This window comes from Pinus tabuliformis, chromosome 6 (genome assembly GCF_031772625.1).
Source record: "Pinus tabuliformis cultivar Carrire ecotype Pingquan chromosome 6, CPIR1, whole genome shotgun sequence".
Lineage (NCBI taxonomy): Eukaryota > Viridiplantae > Streptophyta > Pinopsida > Pinales > Pinaceae > Pinus > Pinus tabuliformis.
The window spans coordinates 1410819127-1410842632 of NC_142292.1; the positions used below are offsets into that span (position 1 = coordinate 1410819127).

Here is a 23506-nt window from a genome sequence, read left to right on the forward strand (position 1 = left end):
TCCTTGACTTAGTCACCTTAGCTCTGATTCCATGTTGAGATATCTAGGGCATCAAGGATTAGGTGATTTCTCTTCCATTAGTAACTGCTTGTGAATTCTTTTTACTCCATTAGTTTAGGATCTTCTTTTGTTTCAGTTATTAGTGTTCTTCTTCATCAAACAACTACCAATGCATGAACATAAATAGACAAGAGACAGAGAATGTAGGTTATATGCCAAGGCCAAAACCTCTCACTTTTTTAGAGGAACACCCGCACGAAAATTCTTCTTATAGAGATTCCAATTGATGAATACCAAGACCAAGACCCTTGACCTATTTGCCACTCCAAGACCAAGACACAAGTTCTCTTGACAATCAACCTTCTTCTTGACTCCTCTTCCACTTCGACCTTCTTAGCATCGAGACATTGTCACCACCGAGATCTTATCACTATCTTGACACCGAGATCTCCTTTACTATGAGACCTCCTCGCTGTCATATTACCGAGACCTTACTTTTGTGATGACACCGAGTCCTTTTTCCACGTGATAACATTGATTCCTTTTGTGGTGCATCGAGCCTTTATCACTGAGATGGTACCGAAACATAATAGCATCATCAACGAATTGTGATTTCACTGGAATTATCTTCTAGCCAAGCATATTGAGATATTCACCATGATTGTGATATCAACAAACTGTCATCACACTAATATGGCACCGAAACTGTATTTCCTGGACTGTAATAACACTGAAACAGAGATACCTCCTTTCTGTGATGATACCGAACCTTGCTTACTGTAATTTCACCGAAAATAGCTCACTGTAATTGCACCAAACTTATCCCTATGACAGACATCCGAATTGTAGAGAGATCCGAACTTGTTGACTGTGGAATAGGCCAAGTTGCCTATTTATAGTAGTTTGTCCATGTAATTAGCTGACATGAGATTATGACTCGTTGTCTTCATTTAGGTGAGCCGACATGAGTTTTTGCATTTCATATTGAAGCCGACATGAAGAAGGATACCTTGTGCTTGTCTTGGAGGGCTACTAGACCATTCTATTAACTCATATACATTTGTAACATGCCCAAGAAGGGTTCTTCATACATGACACTGACTCTTTTTTACTTTTATGATAAATCCTAAAGGCTCTCAATGGGAGCCATCTAAAAATAAAATCTCTTGCTCATAAAACCCATGAAGCACGCATCACAATAACAATATTATTTTTCTTCTTTAAATCATTTACTAAAATCACAATTACATGTCATTATGAAGACCGAACCTAGTTACACTTTTCAACAAATTGTTTGATAGGAAGGCTATCTACTTCAGGGAGGAAAACAAGTATCATCATTTCAAGGATGGTGTGGAATACATTGTTCAAGCTCATCGAATGAAAGATGATTCTTCATTGATTAGCACAAGGCAATTGAAAAGGCTCGTGAATGCAAGCAATAACTTTTCACTTATGTCTACAAACGTCGACAAAGAAGATGTTTTGAAACCTAATGGTGTTGTGTATCAGGGAGCATCAGCGTTGCATCATGAGATTTTGTCGTGAGAATTTGTTAAGAGAATTAAATATGTTGTTGGTTCATTGTTGTTAACATCCTTGAATTTATTTATGTTTTGATGTTTAGTGCATGCATAGTATCTGAAGTAATGAATGCAGGAGGGTGTGGAAAATTACAGTTAGCTAGCAATGTACTTTCAATTGTTATGGATTTTGCACAACTTCATATGATGATCCAGGTACACAGAACATAGTGAAAAACTTTGATCAAGTGGGGAGGCAATTACCTCACTTGTTTTTTGAAACTTAGCCTTTTGGGGGTCCAAAAGGTCTTAGTGGTGAGGATTTGATCCAAAAATGGCCAAAAATTCAACGTCTTCATATTCGAGTGAAAATAGTGTCATTGTGTAGAGCTCAAAAAAATGAATCCAACGCAACTTCAACGGGCTAAAATTAAGTCTGTATGCAAAAGTTATTCACAATCAAAGTTCTAGTCAACTCAAGCAAAAAGTCAAAGTCAAGGATGATGTAGCAAGCCGCACGACTGACACATGGCAAGCCTGTACAATTCGCACCTCTGACATTTGGCATGTCAATACAATCTGTACAGATGACGTGGCACTTGGTTGACTTGGGCACTGACTAAGCACTAATGATGTTTGTGGTTTGACTAGGATGATGTGGCCCTATGGAAGGGCGACATGTGGCACCTCATGAAGCGTGCCAAAGTTTGTTAAAAATAACCATATCCACTAGATTTAGCAAGGATCGTGCCAGATTTGGCAACACCACCAAAGATTCATCGTCAAAACCTTCACTAAACAGTTTGCTAAATATAGCGGGGTTTCGCCAAATGTACCACTAAATCTGGCGATTCCACCAATTTAGAACCACCACCAACAGGATAGTAGACCTCCACCAAAGATATAAAATATTATTTTATCGGAATGCATCCCAATGCAAAGAGGCACGCAATACGAGGTGAAGTATTGGCATGCAAATCGAGATTGAACAGATTTGGCATGTAGTTCGAGACTGTACTGTACTTTTTCACACAAATTGAGGCAAAGTACAAAGCTAGCACATTTTTCGAGGTGTACGATACTTTTGTAGACACATAGATCGAAGCTAAGTCTCTCGAGGGACATCTAGGGGACTTTATGAAAACCCTATCAAGTCTATACTCAAAGTTACAGAATTTCGTGTGGAATCCAAATCTGCAATCAAAATTTGAGTCTGAGGTCTTGAGCAGAAAAGGCAAACGTAGCGTAGCAGAGTCTATACTCAAAAGTCTCAGTATTTCACGCAAAATACACCTGTGGTGTCAAAATTTGTATCAGAGTTGCAGATCTAAAAGTTGGTTTTAGAAGTGGCTTGTTAAGCCTTGCCTTGTAAAGCTTTTGCATTTGAGCCTTAATAAAGAGGTCTCCCCATTGAAGACAAGGTCAGAAATGTAGGATTTTGAGATAAGTCAAACTCTGTTATCAATTTCTGGCGTCGTTTCCTTTGTGTGATTTGTTGTTGTCATTTTTTCGCTACAAATTGTCTAAATGTTTCACATTTCATTAACTTTGAGTTTTTTAATGGTGATTTTTAACATGTAAAAACATCTTTATAAGTTTGATAAACCAAGTATCAATTTAACAATAGGGATTCAAATCAGAGATTGTTGAAAGGCATATTTCATGAAGACATTTCTCAAAAGCAATAACTTGATGCAACTCTTACTGAAATCCACAAGCTCAAGGAATGGAAAAAGGAACACTTGTGGGTTATCGACATGAAAGATCAAGAATTGGCTTAGTTGAAGATGAAGGAAGAAAGAGCAGGTAAAGCTCCATGTGACGAATGCACAAGCTCCAAGACTTTACAAGATCAAATTGACGAAAAGAATGATCAAGATCTAAGTCACATGACACGAGGACACGAGACACAGAGGACACGTAAATACGAGTATTCAATACGAAACGCAGCGACCCAGAAACAGGACACGAGGGACACATTTTATATATATATCGGTATATATATATATATATATATATATATATATATACCGAAATATAGTATTAAGCGTATTGCAAGTGGAAATGCGGTATTTAAAACTATTAAAAATAAACAGTGGCCCGTGGGTTGAAAATTGTCTGACATAAATGATAATCATTATTATATTATCGTAACATAATCATTTGATTAGATGACAATGGACAGTGGACAGACTTATTTATATTTGTATACCGGCCCTGGAATTCGACAGCGTAAGCTGCACAGTGCACACACAATCAAAAGCATTTTTTTATGGGCTTGCTGTTTAAGTTTAATTGTGTCTATGGCATTATACATATGGTCTACGGGCCACGGCTTACCTAAACCAGTGAACCTCATACATGTTGCCAAGTTGCCAAACCTTCCAGCGACCAAACGGCTCCACAAGTCCACAGAGATGACTCGGCTCCACATGACAATTATACATAGACAGAGGGCAACGACATCAGAGGAAAATAGCAAAAGAACCCCGAAAAAATAATTGTGTCGGCTTTAAACCATTGATTTTGTGGGGTACGTATTCAACTGGAGAGAAAACGTTAGGGCAACATTTTTTAGACTCTGAATACTCGTTTTCCATGACTAGGACACGAAGAAAACGACCGAATACGTTTTATGTTTTCCAAGGCACGTTAAAAAACATTTTCGACATGTTTTAGGGTCATTTTCGTGTCCGACACATTAAATACGGGACACGGGACCTTGGAGGACATGTCCTGTGACTTAGATCAAGATGAAGGAACAAAGAAGATTAAGATGTTGCCGCTCCAAAAAATAATGCTAAGGCAATCAAGGACAAATGTCAACAAACGGTTGCACCATCGTCTCTGAGGAAGAATGAATACAGAAGACCATCTAGACAACATAACTCATCCAAGTACACTAATTCATTTAATGGCTATTGTTTTTCATGCACTAACTTTGGACATATGGCTAGGGATTGTAAAATTTTTGAAAGGTACAAATATCGAGGGTATTTTCAATACCCTAGAACCAAGTTTGTTGAATCATGAGACAGGTTTCACGATGACTTTGATAGTAGGAAGTATGTGTTGTTTCGTCCATTACCCGGCCCAATATTGAGTGCTACAAATGCCATAACTATGGGCACATAGCTCGAGATTACATAACCAAGATGGATTCTTTCATGAATGACAACCACAATAATGAATGTTGCAGGTACAAGATGGAATCAACCATGAATGACAAACTTAACATCAGGTGCAAGAAGGTTTGCATAATAAAACCTGTACAAGAAGATCAAGCAGATAAGAAAGTCTCAATAGTCATGCTTTCAGGTTTTGTAAAGGCGAAAAATCATGTTGAATCAATAAATACATTGGAAAATGACATGGTTCAGGAGAATCCAACCCAACAGTTGGGTGATACATTATTTTAAAAGATCCAGCTTGTTGACTCCCTGAATTTCGAAGAGGGGGAGAAGAACAGTTAGAGGAATAAAGGTCCACAGTGATTATCACCTCTTAAAAATTTACAGATCATTAGAAGAAGTCAAGGAGTTATCAGCATTGAGAGCCTGATGAATAGCAGGTTAGCAGTGCAAAATTGCAGAAGGTCATGGCAAGTTGATCCATATTCAGCAAAGGCAATATGTATGAAGCATAGCATGACAAGGGGCGATAGGTCATTGCAGCAAGTATTGAGGAAGGCATTTCGAAGTAGACAAGTACTTTACAAGAAAAGAGAGGAAGGCTTCTCGTCAAGGGGAGCACAAGAAAATTACAGGTCCACAGAAAGAAAGAAAATTGTCAGGGGAGTCACCCTTTGCCATTGATGTCAAAGGGGGAAAGAAATCACGAGAGGCATTTGATTTTGACTAAAACCCCTGTCATTGATGTCAAATGATTAATGAACGCTCTTATATTTGTCTGAATTACATCAAGTTGGAAGCTCCACTAAATGATGGTTGAAAACCATAGTCCTAGGGTTTGGATTCTTTGGACTAAGGACGTACCCTACAATTGCCGAGCATTTCTGAAGCAGCTAATCATTGATCTTTTCTAGGATATCCTCATTAATGGATTCTCCTCGTCGAGCCGATTCTGGTGATATGTGGCATGCCTGGAGAGGACTCCCAAATTGAGAGATAAGTGTGTTTGAACTTGAAGACCCCAATTTCTGGGCTAAAACCCCACAAGGATGGTGACGTGACGCCCCACCATTGGCCAGCAAATTATTCAAGGATTGTTCATCTTAAGGGTGGTTAAAACATTTTGTAAACAGATCTTGCTTCATATTTTGAATCTGCAAAGGAATGGTTGGGCATCATTAATATCCAAACCTTCACCCAAAGTCAAGTGGCCTCATTACTTGGGCTCCAACATAATAAAATTCAAAATTAAATTATGAAACCCTTCTCTAACATAGGAACCCAATTTATCCTTATGAAGCCCCTTCTATTCAAAATATTATCTATAAAATATGCGCTAAACCTCACCTCCAAAGCAAAGATCTTAACATGAAATATCTTTAATTTAAAATAAAATAAAATTCAAATCCTCCTACACTTACTCCAATCACTATTTTGAAAGCCCCTCTCCACTAATGAAACACCTATATAATACCACTTTCATTAGACCTCAAATATATGAACTTCAACGAAACTTCTAAAGACCTAGTTCTAAAATTTGACCTGTGTGCAAGAGGTTGGTGACAAGACAGTGAATTTTTTTATGAATTTTTTTAGAGGTTAGGGTGTTCTTTTTATTTTTCTTTTGGGAATTTTTGGTGGTTCGTTGGGGATCCTTCTTGAAGATTCAAGTAGATGACTTCATCCCTCCTTATTATAGAATTTCTCAACCCTTTCTGAGATTTGGCCCTTTTAGGGCACTCATCATTCAAGCACTGCGGTTAGGGTTTAAATAATAGAGTCTCTTTACAGGTCAAACCTAGTTTAGGAATTCCGGAGTAGAGCACATCTGAAAGCAATTTACAACTGCAGTTGGGGAAAAACTATCACAAGAGCAATGAAATTTGTTTTGGACTCCTACGGTCATACTCAGACTTATATCCCCACTTCTACTGAAGCAACATTTAGTATTTTGGAGCACCTTTGGCTTATGATTCAAGGAGGAACAGTACTGCAATTACTTCAGGTAGTGCAAGTTGTTTGAGCTCCTTACATACTTACTCCAGCAGCTAGAATTGAAGTCAACCATTAGCCATTCAACCTATGCATATTCAACTAGGTTATAAGTAGTACTCCTTGCAGCAATTTTAAGTTATAACCGGAAGCAGCCATGGTACCTTGCAAATGATGGTAAGGTTTCATTGAGGAAACCCAGGCAGCATTGAATAAGTTATCATCATATGCTTCACAATTGGGTTGCAGACTTATGTTGGGTGTTTTAATGATGAGCAGTTCGTTGGCATTCTACAATTGTGTGTGACAATTCAAATCATTGAGCAGTGAAGGATTGTGTTACAGTTTGAACAGTGACTTAACATTAACCTTGATATTATTTATTTTGCTTCTTGTGATCCTTTGTTGATACCCGAGGACTGTATGCATAAGTCTGATTTACTACTCATAAAATTGACAAGAGTTTGACATTTAACTTGAGATTAGGAGGGTTCCAATTAGCATTGATCCTTGATAGTGACACTTGTTGTACTATGTTGACAGTAACAACAACTTGAAGACAGTATTAGTAACCTTATCTATGACTAGGCAGTGAAAGAGTGACTTAGCTCTCATAATGTGATACTTGAAAGAATAAAAGGTAACCTTGTTGATACAATGACCCTATGACATGACAGCATACTTTATGATCCGACCTTGACAAGATTATGACATGACAGTGATATATTGGAAACTTATATTACAGTGTGACAGTAACCTTTGAAGTCTGCACTTTTGATGGCATTCCATTGATGATGACAATAGCTTTTATGGACATTCTTTTGATGATTGAAGTAACCTTGATGAATTGGTGAAGACAGTGATTGTCATCCCTTTTATAGCAGCAAATCTTGGCTTAACAATAACATCTTACAGTGACTTTGTATGACAGAGATCTACATGAAAGTATACTTGGCATTTGACAGTGTCTTTTGGTACTTGGTAGTGTTCATTGTACATGACAGTTTCTTGATGATGTTGGGTTGCTGTGATAAGAACCCTAACACTTGATGTGACAGAGATTCTCTTGACAGTGCATTGGATAGGTGACAGTGGGCTATTGACAGTGATGATTGTAATATTTCTCAGTTGTGACAATTGGCAGCTTTGGGTTTTGTATATCAGCAGCAGTGACAGTCTATTGTGCAGTGGTCAATTGATGTGACAGCATTGACATCCAGGGTTTGATGTGCAGCATGTGCAGTGGGTTGATTCGGCATTGTGATTGAGCAGAAGTAGGTTTGGTGAATAGTGTTTGAAATATGATTGTACAGTGGTCAGTTTGAGCAGTGACATTGCTATGACTTGACGTGATATACATACCGAGCAAAGCAGGAAAATCTTCATTACAATTCTCTTATATTGATTCAGAACACGGGTATCCAGTCTGAAAATTGTGAAATGTGGTCCACTAGCTCTTCAGGGTGGCTAGGTGATGCAAAGCAGGTGATTGGAGTCACTTTCAGGTTGGAGCCTGAGAACACTTCAGGGTGGCAGGGTGGTGGCTAGGGCAGGTTGGAGCGTCCATCTAGTTGCAGCTGGTACACAAGGTATTGAAGCATCTGTCAGATTGGAACCTGAGAACTAGGGCGTTGGAGCGTTCTCCCAGTTGCAATTGGTAAATAAGGTGTTGGAGCATCCTACAAGTTGAAGCCTTTAAATCAGGTGGTTGAAGTCTCTTTCGGTTGGAGCTAAAAACTTGATGTAATTATTCTTTTTGAAGAAGAAGACAAATATTAAAAAGCGTTCGGTGGTTCTTGACCCGCTGGGGGTTTTCCACCTAACAATCTTTGTGTCTACTATCTTGATTATTGTGCAATGTTGAATGGTGTTGTTTACTATGTATGTTGATGAAATGTTAAAGATAATTAATGCTTTGAAAGATTAAAAATACTAATTGATGAGAAATATTGATTCACCCCCACTCTCAGTGTTTCCAACACTAAAGGGGGTCTTCCCTGTGAGAGTCACTAAGGCTTAATCAAAAGGGAAAAAAGGTGATATCAATGGTAGCCATAGTGAAACTTATTTTTGGAGAAGTTTTCGAGTTATTTGTAACATGAAAAGAGAAAAAACATAATAGAGGGATATGTAGATCAATGTCAATATCCTTCTAGGGCTATGTAGTCAAAAGGAAACAAAACTGCAAGATGAGATCAAGGAGAAAACCCTCTTAAGTATGTTATTCAGTGCCTATGAATTAGGGCAAGTGGTTAGAATCCAATAGCTAAATTAACCCCTCAACTAATCAAGGAAAAATCATGAAATCATTCCCTACTAGAAGAGACCCCTCCATGGGGAAAACCTTCAACCACAAGACAACTATGACAAGTAACAGAGCATGGCCTAGCAAGAAGTATTAAAACTCACCCCAAACTAACAAAGGAGAGCATGTGAGAAGAGCCTTTAGACGTCTTCCTTCCAAGTGACAAGTTTAGATTAAAATGGATCAACCTTAATATCCTCGTGGTAGTGTTGAGCAATCACAATAATGCTTTAATAATATAGAAGAAATAACCAAGAAAAAAATAGCTTCTAAATCAAAAACATCCACCACATAGGTAAGCCCACAACAACAAAAAATGCTTCATGTAGATATTTACATTAAGCTCCAAGGAGAGGAGTGTTGTCACAATCCAACCATGAGTACAAATAAGTAAGCTCTCCTCCATTTTTGGAGTGAAATCTAACTTCCTTTACAATAAAATATCATTATTTTGTTTAATAAATTAATTCCTTAGATCTAGCCTAAGAAAAGTAAATCTAACTAACTCCTAAAATCAGGTAATCTAACACATCATAAAAATAAAGCGGTCAAGCCACATGTACAATTATTTGATGAGAAAATGCACCAAAAGGGAGTCGATCCTCCCCAACAGAAGATAAAATGGTCCAAGTTGCCACACCAAGCCTCTAAAGGCTCCTTGAATGGTGCAATTGGTCAATGATTCTCCATGAAAAATGGTGGTCCAATGGTGAAGTGATCTTTGAGCCAAAAATCTTCAACATTTCCTTGGCAAGCTTGTGGTCCAAGACTCCAATTACATCAAGAAATGGTTCATTGTTCAAGCAATGGCCTTAAGGAAAGTGAGAGAAGCAACCTTAAAAAAGTGATGAGGTGTCCATGTAAAGAAGCCTTTAATAATCATCACCTCTAGTGCGATAACCTCATGATAAGAAAGGGGAAGCCCCAAGTCAAAAATTTGTCCTTGATTTGTACTTGATTCAAACGAAGTGGACGAGTTCCCAACAGATCTCCAAGGTTCCAACTTTGTTGTAGATGGTCAAAGGTTCTTGAAAGAAAAGGGCCTAATGCTGACCCAAGTCAAAGATACCCGACAACCTTCCTAAGTTTTATGCAACAACTTAAAGAAAGGGATACAATATTCAAATAATGAGACGGAACTATGAAAAAAGCTCCATATATTATGTCAAACAATGCTCCAATACCCTCTCAAAGGAAATCCCATGGTTATGCCTTGGGTCAAAGGCTCAAAGCACTCCATAAGCATGGAATATGCTCTTATAAGCCAAAATTTGGGTCCTTAAACCCCCATCCAGCCAAGTGACGTCTAAATATAATGCCAGCAATCCTCGTTCTAAGCTCACTTACCCTTCAATCAATGCATCAAAGAAAATCCACATTATCAACACATCTCAAGAGAATGCCACCTCATCCTAGTCACCCATCCAAGTCATCAACATACCTTGCCGCTCTCATGAATGAAGGTCACCCTTCAAACCATGTGAAAATCAGCCCATAAATGACCAATGAGGACAGCATTCCAAAAATCTCCACGTGGTATGCATAGGAGGTGTCTAAGTGTCCATAAACAGCATGGCCTTCAAACCATGTGAAAATCAGCTTATAAATGAGCAATGAGGCAGCACTCCAACAATTTCCATGTGGCATGCATAGGAGGTGTCCAAGTGTTGATAAGCAGCACGAAAACTCCCCTGGCTGGTGTGACAAATGGCCCCTATATACATGGAGTGCCTCAGACAACATAAACTGCCTTGGGAAATGTAAAAGTACCCAAAAAGCAGAAGGCAACCAGATCAAAAACGGTGGGTATGCCATGTTACAAACTGCCCTGTTTATAAAAATTATGCTATAGATACCCCTGCTAAAAGAGGAGTAACAGGTCCCATATCTAATATTTGTAGAGAACCATGGCCCTGAAAGTGAAAATTGTCCCAAAGTTCAGCTTGGATGAGATATCCTAGAAATGGTTAGGGAAACACTATCTCTCAAGAAGGGGAAAGGAACACAGAATGGTTGTTGATTTCTTGTAGCATCAGATGTGCTCTAACACTCAAAATTTGCAGGGAATTTTGGACACATGCATTCTCCAATACACAGAAATCGTTTTAGGAAATTCCACCTAGAGACAGTTTTATTAAAATCATTAATTATTTTTAATGGAAGCCTAAGTCTAAACTTAGGGAATTAAAATAATTAAAGTGTATTAATCTAAACTGTGGGTGAAACTTCTAGAAGAAGACGGAGATCAAGTCCAAATGATCTGAGTCATTCATTAGGATCTAATATGGGTCGTTGGTTCTCAACTGGAGGATTATAAGGACATCGATGGGCAGTCGAAGAACACACATCGAGTAGAGATCAGAAGATCAAATTTCTAAAGCAGAGCAACTGTCGGAGAGAGATTCAAAGTGATCTTTTGCAGTGAGGGGTAAGGATAGTATCCGAAAGGAAATTTTCCTAGTCGGAGAGTACAAGGCAGTGAGGGCAGGACAACGTCCAGAGAGGTTGACTGGCCCACGCAAAGCTGATGTTGTGGCAGCACAAAGCCTAGAGGGAGATCCAATTCCTACTAAGGAAATCGAGTTTCAGAAGCCGGGAGCCCGAGTGTGAGACCAGGAGGCAGAAATTTGAAGTTTCCAGCTAGCACAGGGTCTTAAGGATGAGCAGCACAGTCCCCAGCAGAGGTGACGCAAAGAGTGCATGGGATTGACGCAACGCTGCGCAGAGGTTGACGCAGAATGGACGCAGAGGCTCTTCTCTAGGGAGATCAATGTCGTATTCTTCTAGTGACAGGGTGAGAGCATCTCACTACTTGTTTTGTCCATTTTCTCTCTGCATCGAATAGCCAGTTGGGCATCCAACGAATTGTACTCAGAAATTACTACTGCACTATAACAAAACACCTAGTTGTTGCATCGATTTTCCCGCATTATGCTTTCCCAAGGACATTTGTCCAAAAATAACTGTGTAGAAGTGCTGTGTATTTCCTGCTTGTTTAGTTTCTTATTTCCACATTTTATTTAAATGGTGAAGGCTGCAGTGTATTAGTTTCGGTGTTTACTGTAAAAAACAATAAAAAAATTGTTCAAGTAATTAACAAATAAGAGAAACGTAATCAGTTGCTGCAATAAAAATTTGGGACTTCCAAATTTTCACATGGTATCAGAGCTACAGGTGAAACAAGAGAACAATATCAGAAGAGCCTAGTGTTGAAAGAAGAAGGGAAGTTGAATGTGCTGCATAGGTAGCAAATCCAATCCTAGAGGGATTGTGCACTTCAGGCCAGGAGGGCAAGATTTTCGTGGTAAACCTCTCTCTAACTGAGTCGGCAGAGAGGTAGGATTTCCATATCGAGATTTGTCAACAACAGAGGGAGCAGCGCAGCAAAAGCTTCAGCAAAAAGGGGTTCCTGGTGGGACGCAGTTTTCTGCATGCAGTTGCTAGGCAAAAAGGCGTCAAAAGAAAGGAGAGACACTTGAGGGAATTTCTTCCTCAGAGAATTCCTAGCTAGGGAATTCAAATTCTCATTTGTTGAGCAGCGACAGGAGAGAGGAGGTCATTCGACTTTTTCGACTGGCAAAGATGGCAGCCAGTGGATTGAGAGATCAAGATCGATTGGATGATGCATCCACTTATGTGATCTGGAAGGCAAGGATGTCGTGCCTTCTGGATGAGCGTTTTCTCAAGATCTACCTCGACAACGTGGTAGCTAAGCCCGGGGATCCAGATCCGTTGAAGAAGTACAAGCGAGAAATGGCGAAGACCAAGAGAATGATCCTCGATGGAGTGAAGGATCATGAAGTCTATCACATTGCTGGCAGAGACACTGCCAAGGAGATGTGGGATGCTTTGTCAACGCTATATCAGGGATCTTCCGAGTAACGGAAGATGTACTTGGAGCAAAGGATGAGATATATGCAGATGCAAAAGGGGGAACGCATTGATCCGTTCCTTACTACGCTTCCGAGACGAGATGGAAATTGTGGTGTCAACACCTCAAGGTTCCACGATGGTAAGACTAGCCCTGAATTCAGTTTCTGAGGAGTGGCAAGTTTTTGTCCAGAGCATCCTGGGCAAGGCGACTTTGCTAGACAGGGATGGAATGTGGGCAGCTCTTAAGCAAAAGGAGATGAGAAGAGACTTGGTCAAGTGTAAACTTGACATAAGCAGTAGCAGTGGGTCGAAGCCCAAGGAGGAGGAAGCGAATGTAGCCCTCGCATCCAAGGGGCAACAAGAGCAATGGAAGAAGAAGAAAGATGTTTCGAAGATCAAATACTTCAGGTGTGGTGAATTCGGTCACTATGCTCCATAGTGTCCTCTTAGGAAGAAGGACAAGGATGAGAAGCATGATTCGAAGGTTGCATCCATGAAGATCGAGGAGGAGGAGTTCACCATGACAATCCAGTCATCTCCAAGAGGGAGGTGGGGAGATCTAGAGTTGTAGTTCGAAAGGATTGCAATTGAGAAGGATCCTTGAGGACCCCACCTCTCGAATCAACACCTTGCTACGGGAGCCCAGATCAGTAGTAGCAGGATGGATCGGGTCAATTGATGCAGAGGAGTGTCAGAGTGACAATTGCAGTGGCTAGGAGCGTCAGATACTGAGCAGCACAAAGCTAGAGTTGACAACAAGACAGTTGGCACAGAGCAAAGGTTGGCAGCAACGCAAAGGCTTTAGAGGGTCAGTGTAGAGACAAGTAGCAATCAAAACTCCAGCAACGAGATGCATCATACTGAACACTAGTTCAGTAATTTTGGATGTTTTTCCGTTCTTGATGCAATAGCATCAGCAGTTGGAGAAGGATGAAGTGCAGATGCAGTGTTGGCAATGGCAGGGCCAACAGCAACACAGATGCAGAATTTGAGATGGAGTTGCAGTATGGATGCAACGTTAGTAGTGGCAGTGTCAGCAGTAGTACAGATGCAGCATTTGCGCAGTAGTAGGTGGGTAGAGATGTCAGACATCAGAAACGCAGAGGGAGATGTTACAAAGAAGGGTGATGCTTCAGCAGGTTGCATTACTAAAGCACATTCCACGCTAAGAGGGAGTGTTGATTTCTGGTAGCATCGGATGTGCTCTAAGCCTCAAAATTTGCAAGGAGGCTTGGAAATATGCATTCTCCAATACCCAGGAATTGTTTTGGAAAACTCCACCTGGAGACAATTTTATTAAAATAATTAATTATTTTTAATGGAGGCCTAAGTCTAAACTTAGGGAATTAAAATAATTGAAGGGTATTAATCTAAACTATGGGTGAAACATCTAGAAGAAGACGAAAATTGAGTCCAAATGATCTGAGCCATTAATTAGGATCTAATCTGGGTCATTGGTTCTCAACTGGAGAACACACATCGAGTAGAGATCAGAAGATCGAATTTCTGAAGCAGAGCAACTGTCGGAGAGAGATTCGAAGTGATCTTTTGCAGTGAGGGGCAAGGATGGTATCCAAAGGGCAATTTTCCTAGTCGGAGAGTACAAGGCAGAGAGGGAAGAACGACATCCAGAGAGGCTGACGTTGGCCCACGCAGAGCTGATGCAGTGGCAGCACAGAGCCTAGAGAGAGATCGAATTCCTACTAAGGAAATCGAGTTTCAGAAGCTGAGAGTCAAGGTGTGAGACCGGGAGGCAGAAATTCAAATGTTCCAGCCAGCAAAGGATCTGAAGGAGGAGTAGTGCAGTCCCAAGCAGAGGTGACGCAGCGACTGCGTGGGTTTGATGCAGTTCTGTGTAGAGGATGACGTAGAAGGGACGTAGAGGCTCTTTATGTTCAAATTGGCAACTAGGGCCAAACTCCATGTGGGTCATCTTATATATGGCAGTTGATATTTTTCTTGGATCCCTCTCATCGAGAGCTGTAGGATTGATCTAAAGATCATCCGATTCCGATAAGTATTCATGGAGTTGTGAATTTATTTGTGTTATAAGACAATTCGTCAAGGTCGGCTACCAACCAAATAACCCCCACATGTGCTCAACGTTTTAGTATAAAAGGAGATGACTTGAGAGACATTTTACACACACTTCACTCTTGATTTCTCTCCACTTGTTCTGGGTTTTTAGTGGAAGAGAAATCTAAGAGAGGAAGCCCTAAACGCAGTCTTAAGGAGGAAGCTCTAAACGCAATCCTAAGAAGGATGCCCTAGCCGCAGTCCTAAGGAGGATGATCTAGCTCTCAACGCAGTTATGGAGGAGATATCTAAATGTTGTCCTAAAGGGGTCATGACACCCAGCCGCAGTCAAGGAGGACCTATCTACGCTGTTGCCTAAGGAAGACTCACACACTACCCCTAGCCGTAGTCAAGGAAGGTTAGGTGCCCTAGGTAATGAGGGATGTTACACAGCTATCCCATACGTTTTCCTAAGGAGATTCTGGTACAGTGTGATGTAAAGGAGATTCAAGAGGCCAAGCCGTGGATGTTTTGAGGTCTGTTCTCTCTTGTAACAGGCCGAGTTAAGGAACCTTGCTGTCGTAACTAGGCCGCAGCTAAGGCAGCGTTCCAACGAGGAAAAGAAGGCAGCGTGGAGCCTTCTAGGATCAGTTTTGAGGGTTGGTTACTACAACAAGAAGGCCGAGTGTGTTCAGGGCTAAACGCAAGTCTGTTGGGCAGCAAACAAGGTAAGGAACTATGTTTTGAAGAGGGTTGTAGGTGATAGCTAGGATTGTGGTAGGCCGCATGCCTAACCACTTCAAAATAGGGACAACATGGAAGTGTTTGTGGCTGTACAGTGCCCAAAACAGCAGCACGTGTGGAGAGAAGCGTTACTTACCTACGCCGCAGAAATTAAGGATTGGTTTGAGTGTGATGTGTGGGCCATAAAAGCTAAAGCAAGGTTGTGTGGTAGGCCGCAGGCCATGCCATCACAGTAAGGGATAGTGTGGAGACTAAGGGCTACCTAGATGACTGTTTGAGGGTTGTGGCAACAACCTGAAGTGCCCTAACCAGTCTATATCTCAACAGCAACAATGGCATGGTGCATTGGGACAGCAAGGCTACAACGGGACAGCAGCAATAGCATGGTGCTTCAAACACAATAGGAGAGCAAGCTATGACATGGTACAGTAATGTTACAATGGGACAGCATGGCAAGCATGGTGCTACAAGCACATTGGGACAGCCTGGCAAGCATGGTGCAGCAAGCATATGTGATAGCAGTGGCAAGCATGGTGCTGCAAGCACATGGGACATGCAGTATGGCAACATGGTTCAGCATGCCACATGGGACAGCAGTGTGGCAACATGGTACAGCAATGGCACATGTTTGCAGCATGGTGCGGCACGGTGAGGTGCAACATGATGATGAGGAGCAGCACAATGATAGGTGCAGCGTGGTGATGGAGTTACCTGGGAGAATCAGTTGAAGGAGCTTGTCTTCAACTGAGTTCAGCTACCTCATGTATCATCTACTTAGACATGATCTATGCTATTACTTAGATAAGTCAAAGTGTTGACTTCTGTTATATATGTACTATCTCTCTCTCTCTGTTGAACTATTGAAAAACATATAAGAAGAATTGATCAAGGCTTCCCCACATTGGGGTTTGTCCCTGGCTAGAACAACATCTTGTATCCTCTTGTCTTGGCTTGTCTTCTGCAATCTACGTTTATGTTCTATCTACAATTTACTTAATGCTGATGTGATTGCTAATCTAGAAAAGATATTGAGCTAACTGTGAAAAATGAAATAAACTGCTCTAAGCATAGAACATAACAAAAATTAACACTTCTCCAGCAAGATCAGTGTCGGATTCTTCCAATGACAGGGTGAGAGCATCTCACTACTTGTTTTGTCCAGTTTCTCTCGGTATCGGATAGCCAGTTGGGCATCCAACGAATTGTACTCAGAAATTACTACTACAATAATAAAACCCTCAGCTGCTGCACCAATTTTCCCACATTGGGTTTTTCTGGGGACATTTTTCCAAAAATAATTGTGTATTTCCTTCTTGTTCAATTTCTTGTTTCCGCATATTATTTAAATGGTGAAGGCTGCAGTGTATTAGTTTCGGTGTTTAATGTAGAAAACAGTAAATAATTTGTTCAAGTAATTAACAAATAGGAGAAAAGTAATCATTTGCTGCAGTAGAAATTTGGGACTTCCAAATTTTCACAATGGCCCATATTAGATGAATACACAACCCGATGTCTCTCCTCTCTTGCAAAGCCATTCTACTAATATTATTATTTAACTTCAAAGTCTCCATGACTTTAGGACCCCAACTTAACCATAAGATATTTGCAGCTTAAAATTCATGGATTCTATCTTTTGTTATGATATAGCAATGCAGTTTAAACAAAAACACTCAAACTTAACCTTGACATAGTGGAACCCTGTTTTCAAATCATTTTCACAAAGCACTTTCCCTTATTCCTCCTTCATCTTCATTCCACATGGCTTTCCTTAGACTCAAAACAAATGCAAATATAAATAAAAGGCAAATTTCTAGACTAATCTTTTATTTCAATACCTGCAAACTATCATCTCCCCCTTTTGTATTTGCACCAAATGCTATTGAACGAAAATATCCTTTTACAGCTTCAACAACATACTGACTGGTGAGAGCAGGCATGCCTCTATGGATGTAATGGGACATCACTGCAGTGTTAAACAATGCCCACTTGTGCCATGCTTTTGACCATTCGCCAGCAATTTCCGTGGCATTTTGAAATGCAACAAGAATATCTGAAAACATCCATATAATGAAAATACAATAGTAAGATATCCCAATTACAAGTTTAACTGCCTCAGAATAAGTACATATGTAAGGCTTCAAACTGTTACAAGAACGTTAATGAATAGCAGCACCAGGTATTGAGTCTTCATCCAGTCCAGGGTTTAGTGCCCACTGCCACATTCCAAGTTTTTTATATATTCGAGCAAGGAGAGAAACTCCAGAACTTGAAGGGCTAACAGAGCTTGATGTTGCAATGGGATACAAATACATAGATCCCAAAGAATGTGCATCTTCAGCAAGCTCAACAGACAAATCCTTCAAGAAAGAAATAGAAAGAATAACTTATTAGCAACATCCTAGATCAACAAAATACAGAATGTCCAAGGAAATCATTTATGCAATTCTAATCCAGGCATTCCAATTGAAATAATGGGAAACTTTGTGTACTTGCAACCGATGGAATGCTTCCTTCCGTTTACTATCTTCTCCAAGAGACCACTGATACTTTAAATATGCAAAAATAACTTGAGGCGGAGCTGACAATCTTGTATTTGGAGGAGCCAATTCTGGATCATACTGCAAGGTTTTTGCTAAGAAAGTCAGCCAAATCATTCCAAAAATTTTAAGATTATGAAGCAAGTGATGACTGAAAAGGACTTTACCTGCAACAGTTTGATCAAGGTGGAATGACCTTGACTAATACGACCACTTTTCCGGCAAAGAGAAGCAAATTTCAACCATGTGTCTATGTCCTCTGTCGGTGGAAGAACTAATGCACGAACAGCTAGTAATTCTTGCCAAACCTGCAAGAAGAGTTTCCAGAATAAAAAATAGTGACCAGACAAGGTAAGAAATCAAACAGACCCCCTAAAATTCGAAATAATATCAACCTCAACATTTCGTTTGGTTCCTTGTATCCGATCAATCCACATTTTACGGATCAATGCCCGCCGTCCTTCAGTAGCAGTATTGCTGGTGGGCATTGTGCAATAATCAATGACCTGTAATGGACATCAAAAATCAACAAATAAGTTAAAACATGAAGAAAAACTAAGAGTATAAAATTGTCCCAAATCTTACCTTTCAAGTTTTACGTGTATATTGAAAATATATGTGGAAGTCAATAACAATAAAAACTGAAACCCATGCAGATAAAAAGAAAGAAAAGGCACCTCTTCCAACTCTGCCAACTGCTGTACACGAACCATGTTATTATAAGCACGATCATAGCTCTCAAGTACCTAAAATAAAATTAAGCTCAAAAAGTTTAGCATTGTATTCCAAAATTCCGATAAGGCTCAAATTAGCATTCAGCATATTATACGCAACTAACAGTGCCATGCTGAAGATATAAGAAATAAAATAAATTGATATCAAATTTCCAATTCAACAACTAAATAAGGCACAGAAATGAGGAACATAGCAAACAACCAAAATATAGTTTAGAGATTCTTATTATCCACATCATCTGCAGAAAATAAGTTTCACCTTTATTACCATCGAAGACAGCATATACTGTGGTATTACCTCCCATCCTCAAAAGTAGAATCCTCTGAGGAGATATGTTTCAGAGCATGATAATCTTCAGAGGAATTAGCTAATATTTTTGTGATAACCACTTGAATGGAAAGAGTGAGGAAAATATAAATGCATACAATTGTACAATGTAGAGGAAAAAATGATGGAGTTCACTATATTTTAGTACACATGGATATTAATTCAATTTAAACTGGTGTAAAATCAGCAGGGATCCATAAAAGAAAAAATCGTACAATTCGGGAAAATATCGGTAAAAATCAACAAACATTTAAGCAAAATTAAAAAAAATACAGAACTATTATCTTTTCAATTTTTCTAACATCTAAAGCAACAACAGCATCAAATAAACACATTGCCACATAAATATTAAAACAGAAATAGTATATAAGATGTATAAGATGTCTTGTGCTATGTCACACATCAACATTGAATCATCTCTTAAATCCCTAGTACAGACGTCCTCTAGAAGTAGGAGGTAGACTCTGACGTCCTCTATCAGTGCCCATGCTACCGCTTAAGTCCAACTCAATCTATCCGAGTATCAAAATATGGTGGTGTCACCTCCTCCTCTCTCTCTCTTGCAACCTCCTTCGGTGCCTCCGCATCCTCCTCCACCTCTTTATCTCCTGCTGCTTCCTCTAGTGCCTCCTCCTCTAACCAATCAAGGACCAATTCCATGACTACTCTCTCTATCTCAAACCTCCATGCAATAGTGGTGTCAAACCCATCCACTAAGATGGCGTCCACATCAGGTGTTTCCATAATTGGAGATTGTACATGACATTAAGGTGTTGGCAGTCCAACCTATATGAGGGTCATATGTTATAAAGTAATTGGAGGGTGATGGGGCTTAAAATAATAAATAATAATTTATAATGAATTGAAAATTTAGTTTAAAAATCTTTAACATGGTGTGCTTCTTGATGTAATTTTTTTCAAAATATAATCCAGTTGTGCTCGCATCCGAAGGAGCTACAAGTTTGGTTGAGCACCCGAATGGCACGTTTTTGGATATTGGGTACTTCTGCGCCATAGCTTTTCCACCAAGAATCTACAACAAATAAGAGAAACTTATGCAAAAAACATCGAAAGTTGAAAGTTGAAACATCAAATAAAGTATGAAGAGACAATGAAATTTGGGAAAAGACAAAATTTCTTGACATTTTGGTCTTCCTATCTTGGATAGCCATGTCAAAGCCAAATGTTCCACCTACCATCCTATATAGCTCCATTTCTTTAGAAATTTCCACATGTTCTTGTGGAGATTGCAACATCCTCTAAGTGAGGAATCCATCCATCACTTCAACATCAAATTTAAAACCACACAAGTACAAAAATGCAAGGTTGATGTAGATCCCTACAAAATAAATGGGGGTGATGGAGTATAAAACTCACTTGCCTGTCAATCACTCTCCATATCAATAGTAGTTTCTCAAACCCATCCTCCCCCTTATCCTCATAATAGGTACAAATGGCTTCTTTGGCCCTATTCAAGGTCCCATACATGTAGCCCATTGTGGGATTGCCTCCATCAACCAACCAAAAAGCCTTTACCAAAGGTTGAGTAACAACACACCTCCTTCACTCCCACCCAAAAGCTCTTACAATATGAAACTATATTGCATATGGTCTCTTCCTCTTATTTACAACTAAAAGATAAAACACACTTCTCTTAAAGAAACATTCTCTTCACATCCTGCATAGAAGTCAGGAGAAACTAAAGAGATACGAAGATACCAGTAAACCGTGTAATGTCAAAATGCACCAACTCCTTGTTATTGGTGAATCTTCTCATCAAGCTAAGCACAAATACATGATTATATATGAATTTTGTTATGCTCTTGGATGATTCAACAATATCCCTAATATAAGAAATTTTTCCTATATCCTCTAACATCAAATCAATATAATGTAGAGCACAAGGTGTCCAAAACAAGGTAAGATACCTCTCCATAAGCAACCTACCAATAGTGACATAATCCACAATGCTTTTCGTTAAGACTTTGACAACATCCTATGGGCCTACTCCTAGCTAAAGTGGTCCAACAACTCACATGACAATTGTGCATCTTTAAAGTGTGGGGGCACATCAACAAATTTAATGAACATTGTTAGTTTGTGTAGCTCAGATAGGTGTTCTAGTCTTAGGTCGTGTATATGAGGCTAGAAACACAGATGGATTAATTATCTCCAATACCCAGAAAAAAGTTTCTAAGGATCCATAAGCATCAACTCAACAACATAAAGTCTCAAGTTAAAATATTCAAGAGAGTTGGGGCCGATTAAAACGCATGGATGCAAGTAACACCGGATGTAGTATAATTTCTAACACATCCGATTAGATTTTGACTTTCACCTAACTTCACAAAGTTTCACTATTGGGTACAAATATCTCCACAGTCTTTCATGTGGACGATAATGGACTAACATTTAATCAGATTATGGATCAAAGCTTAATGGAGTATCCCGCTATAAAATTGATTTTCAAAACTAGAATGGCAAAAGTTTTTGGTACATAAATCACTTTTATATTTGTTGTGAAAGTGGGATTATTAGGCATCACATCCTTATTTGTTTCTTAAAGAACCATACAAAAAATATTTTATCCCAAATTAAATAACCACAAGTATGAACAAGGATCATATCATAATTATTAATTTATTATAACTAATCACTGTGAAATTTTAATTACTATTGCAATTACTGGTTGTTATTCGCCTATCCGTTTATATTATTTGTCTTTTGCAAATTATTTGCAGCAAATACGAAATAAAACACAACAACTTCACTAAAAAATAAATAACCTTAGGAATTGAGAAAATAATGCACGCGCGCGCACACACACATACACACAAATTACGAACACCAGTATTTTTCGATAAATGTCCCTGAAAAAACCCTGACAACAAGAACTCCTACAATCCTCGAGCTCACAGAACGATAACATGCACATTGCATGTTGATTTGTGGTAGCATCAGATGTGCTCTAGCCAAGAAAATTGGTGGAGAGGCTAAGGCACATAAGATCTCCGAGACCTAGAAATGGTTTGGGGAAATTCCACCCGGTTGGAGAGATATTAAAATAATTAATATTTTTAATGGGGTTCCTAAGTCTAAACTTAGGAAAATTAAAATATTAATGGGTATTAATTAAAACTGGGTGAGAATGTTCTAAATGACATGGATCAAGCCAAATCTAATTTTAGTCGTTGATTAGAGACTTAATCTCAGCCATTGAAGACTCAACAGGAAAAGTATAAGAGGAGGCTTGAGGGTCAGTTGGCAATAGACCAACATTGATCAGTCAGTTCGATTTTCTAAAGTGGGGCTTATTGAGAAAATTCGAACTAGTGATGTGTTGCAACGAGGAAAAGTGAGGACATAGCAGAGACACAGGGATAGTGCCAGAGGGTCAGCGCAGAGACGAAAGAAGCTGACTCAGAGGCAGCTAGAGCTACGCAAATGCAACAGAAGCTAAGCAGAGAAAGTTGGGGATTGCGCAAAGGCTGAGGGGCCTGCGTGGGTGATGCAGAGAGCCAGAGAGCTAACGCAGAGAGTCATCAGTAGCTGAGTTGAAGCTCGCAGGGCTGACGCAGAGCCAAGAGGAAGCGCCAAAAGGATTTTTGTGGGGCAGACTAGAGCTGAGAGGCTGAATATCTATCTCCAAGAAGAGGTATAACTATTGTGCAACAATCTCTGTTAGGTGAGCCATTTCTGGCACCCTAGTTGTACTCAAAAGTTGCTTAATAATAAAACCCTCCGAATTGTTGCATCACTTTTCCCGCATTGGGTTTTTCCGAGGACGGTTGTCCAGAAATAACGGTGTCCCTTATGTGTTTGTCTCAGTATTTCAGTTGTTGATCTGTATATGAGTTAAGGTTGCATTTGTGTTTATTTCAGTATCTATATTTATAAATAGCTCATTAATGAAATAAACAAGTAGGAGAAATCAACCAGATAATGTAGTAGGGATTTCTGACGTGTCAAACTTAGAAATTTCAACATGGTATCAGAGGATTGCAAATCACAGGAGGATTGAAGGCACCAACGATATCGTAAATTTGTAGCAGTAGCAGTTGTCCCGAGAAACAAAGTTGCTCCTAAGCAAAAGGAAGCAGAGAAGAAGTGACGCAAATGGCTTGCGTCATCATTTCGACCCAAGGAGAGGGCCAACGCCGAGGCAGAGAGAGGCAGAAGAGGCTCACGAAGAGCCACATCATCCTACTCAGCCAGGTAGGATTGACATAGTTGGCCAGAGAAGCGATTCAGCCTTTGTCGGGATTGCACAGAGTTGGAAGGCTCAGTTTCTTCAGTTGTCGGGGCCTAGGGAGCTGTGGGAAG

General features: G+C 39.7%; 1 protein-coding gene across 3 annotated transcripts in view; it reads right to left on the reverse strand.

The window, feature by feature from the left end:
* The window catches only part of LOC149263930 (serine/threonine-protein kinase TOR-like), a 491915-nt gene that overhangs the window by 181796 nt on the left and 286613 nt on the right, over positions 1–23506 (reverse strand). For all 3 annotated transcript variants that reach the window (XM_089426963.1, XM_089426958.1, XM_089426968.1), the window contains exons 36-41: positions 18799–18867; positions 18517–18627; positions 18289–18429; positions 18074–18202; positions 17758–17941; positions 17420–17634 (exon numbers count right to left, since the gene is read on the reverse strand). In XM_089426963.1, the coding sequence (XP_089283089.1) occupies positions 17420–17634; positions 17758–17941; positions 18074–18202; positions 18289–18429; positions 18517–18627; positions 18799–18867 (849 nt within the window). The remainder of the gene's footprint in view (positions 1–17419; positions 17635–17757; positions 17942–18073; positions 18203–18288; positions 18430–18516; positions 18628–18798; positions 18868–23506) is intronic.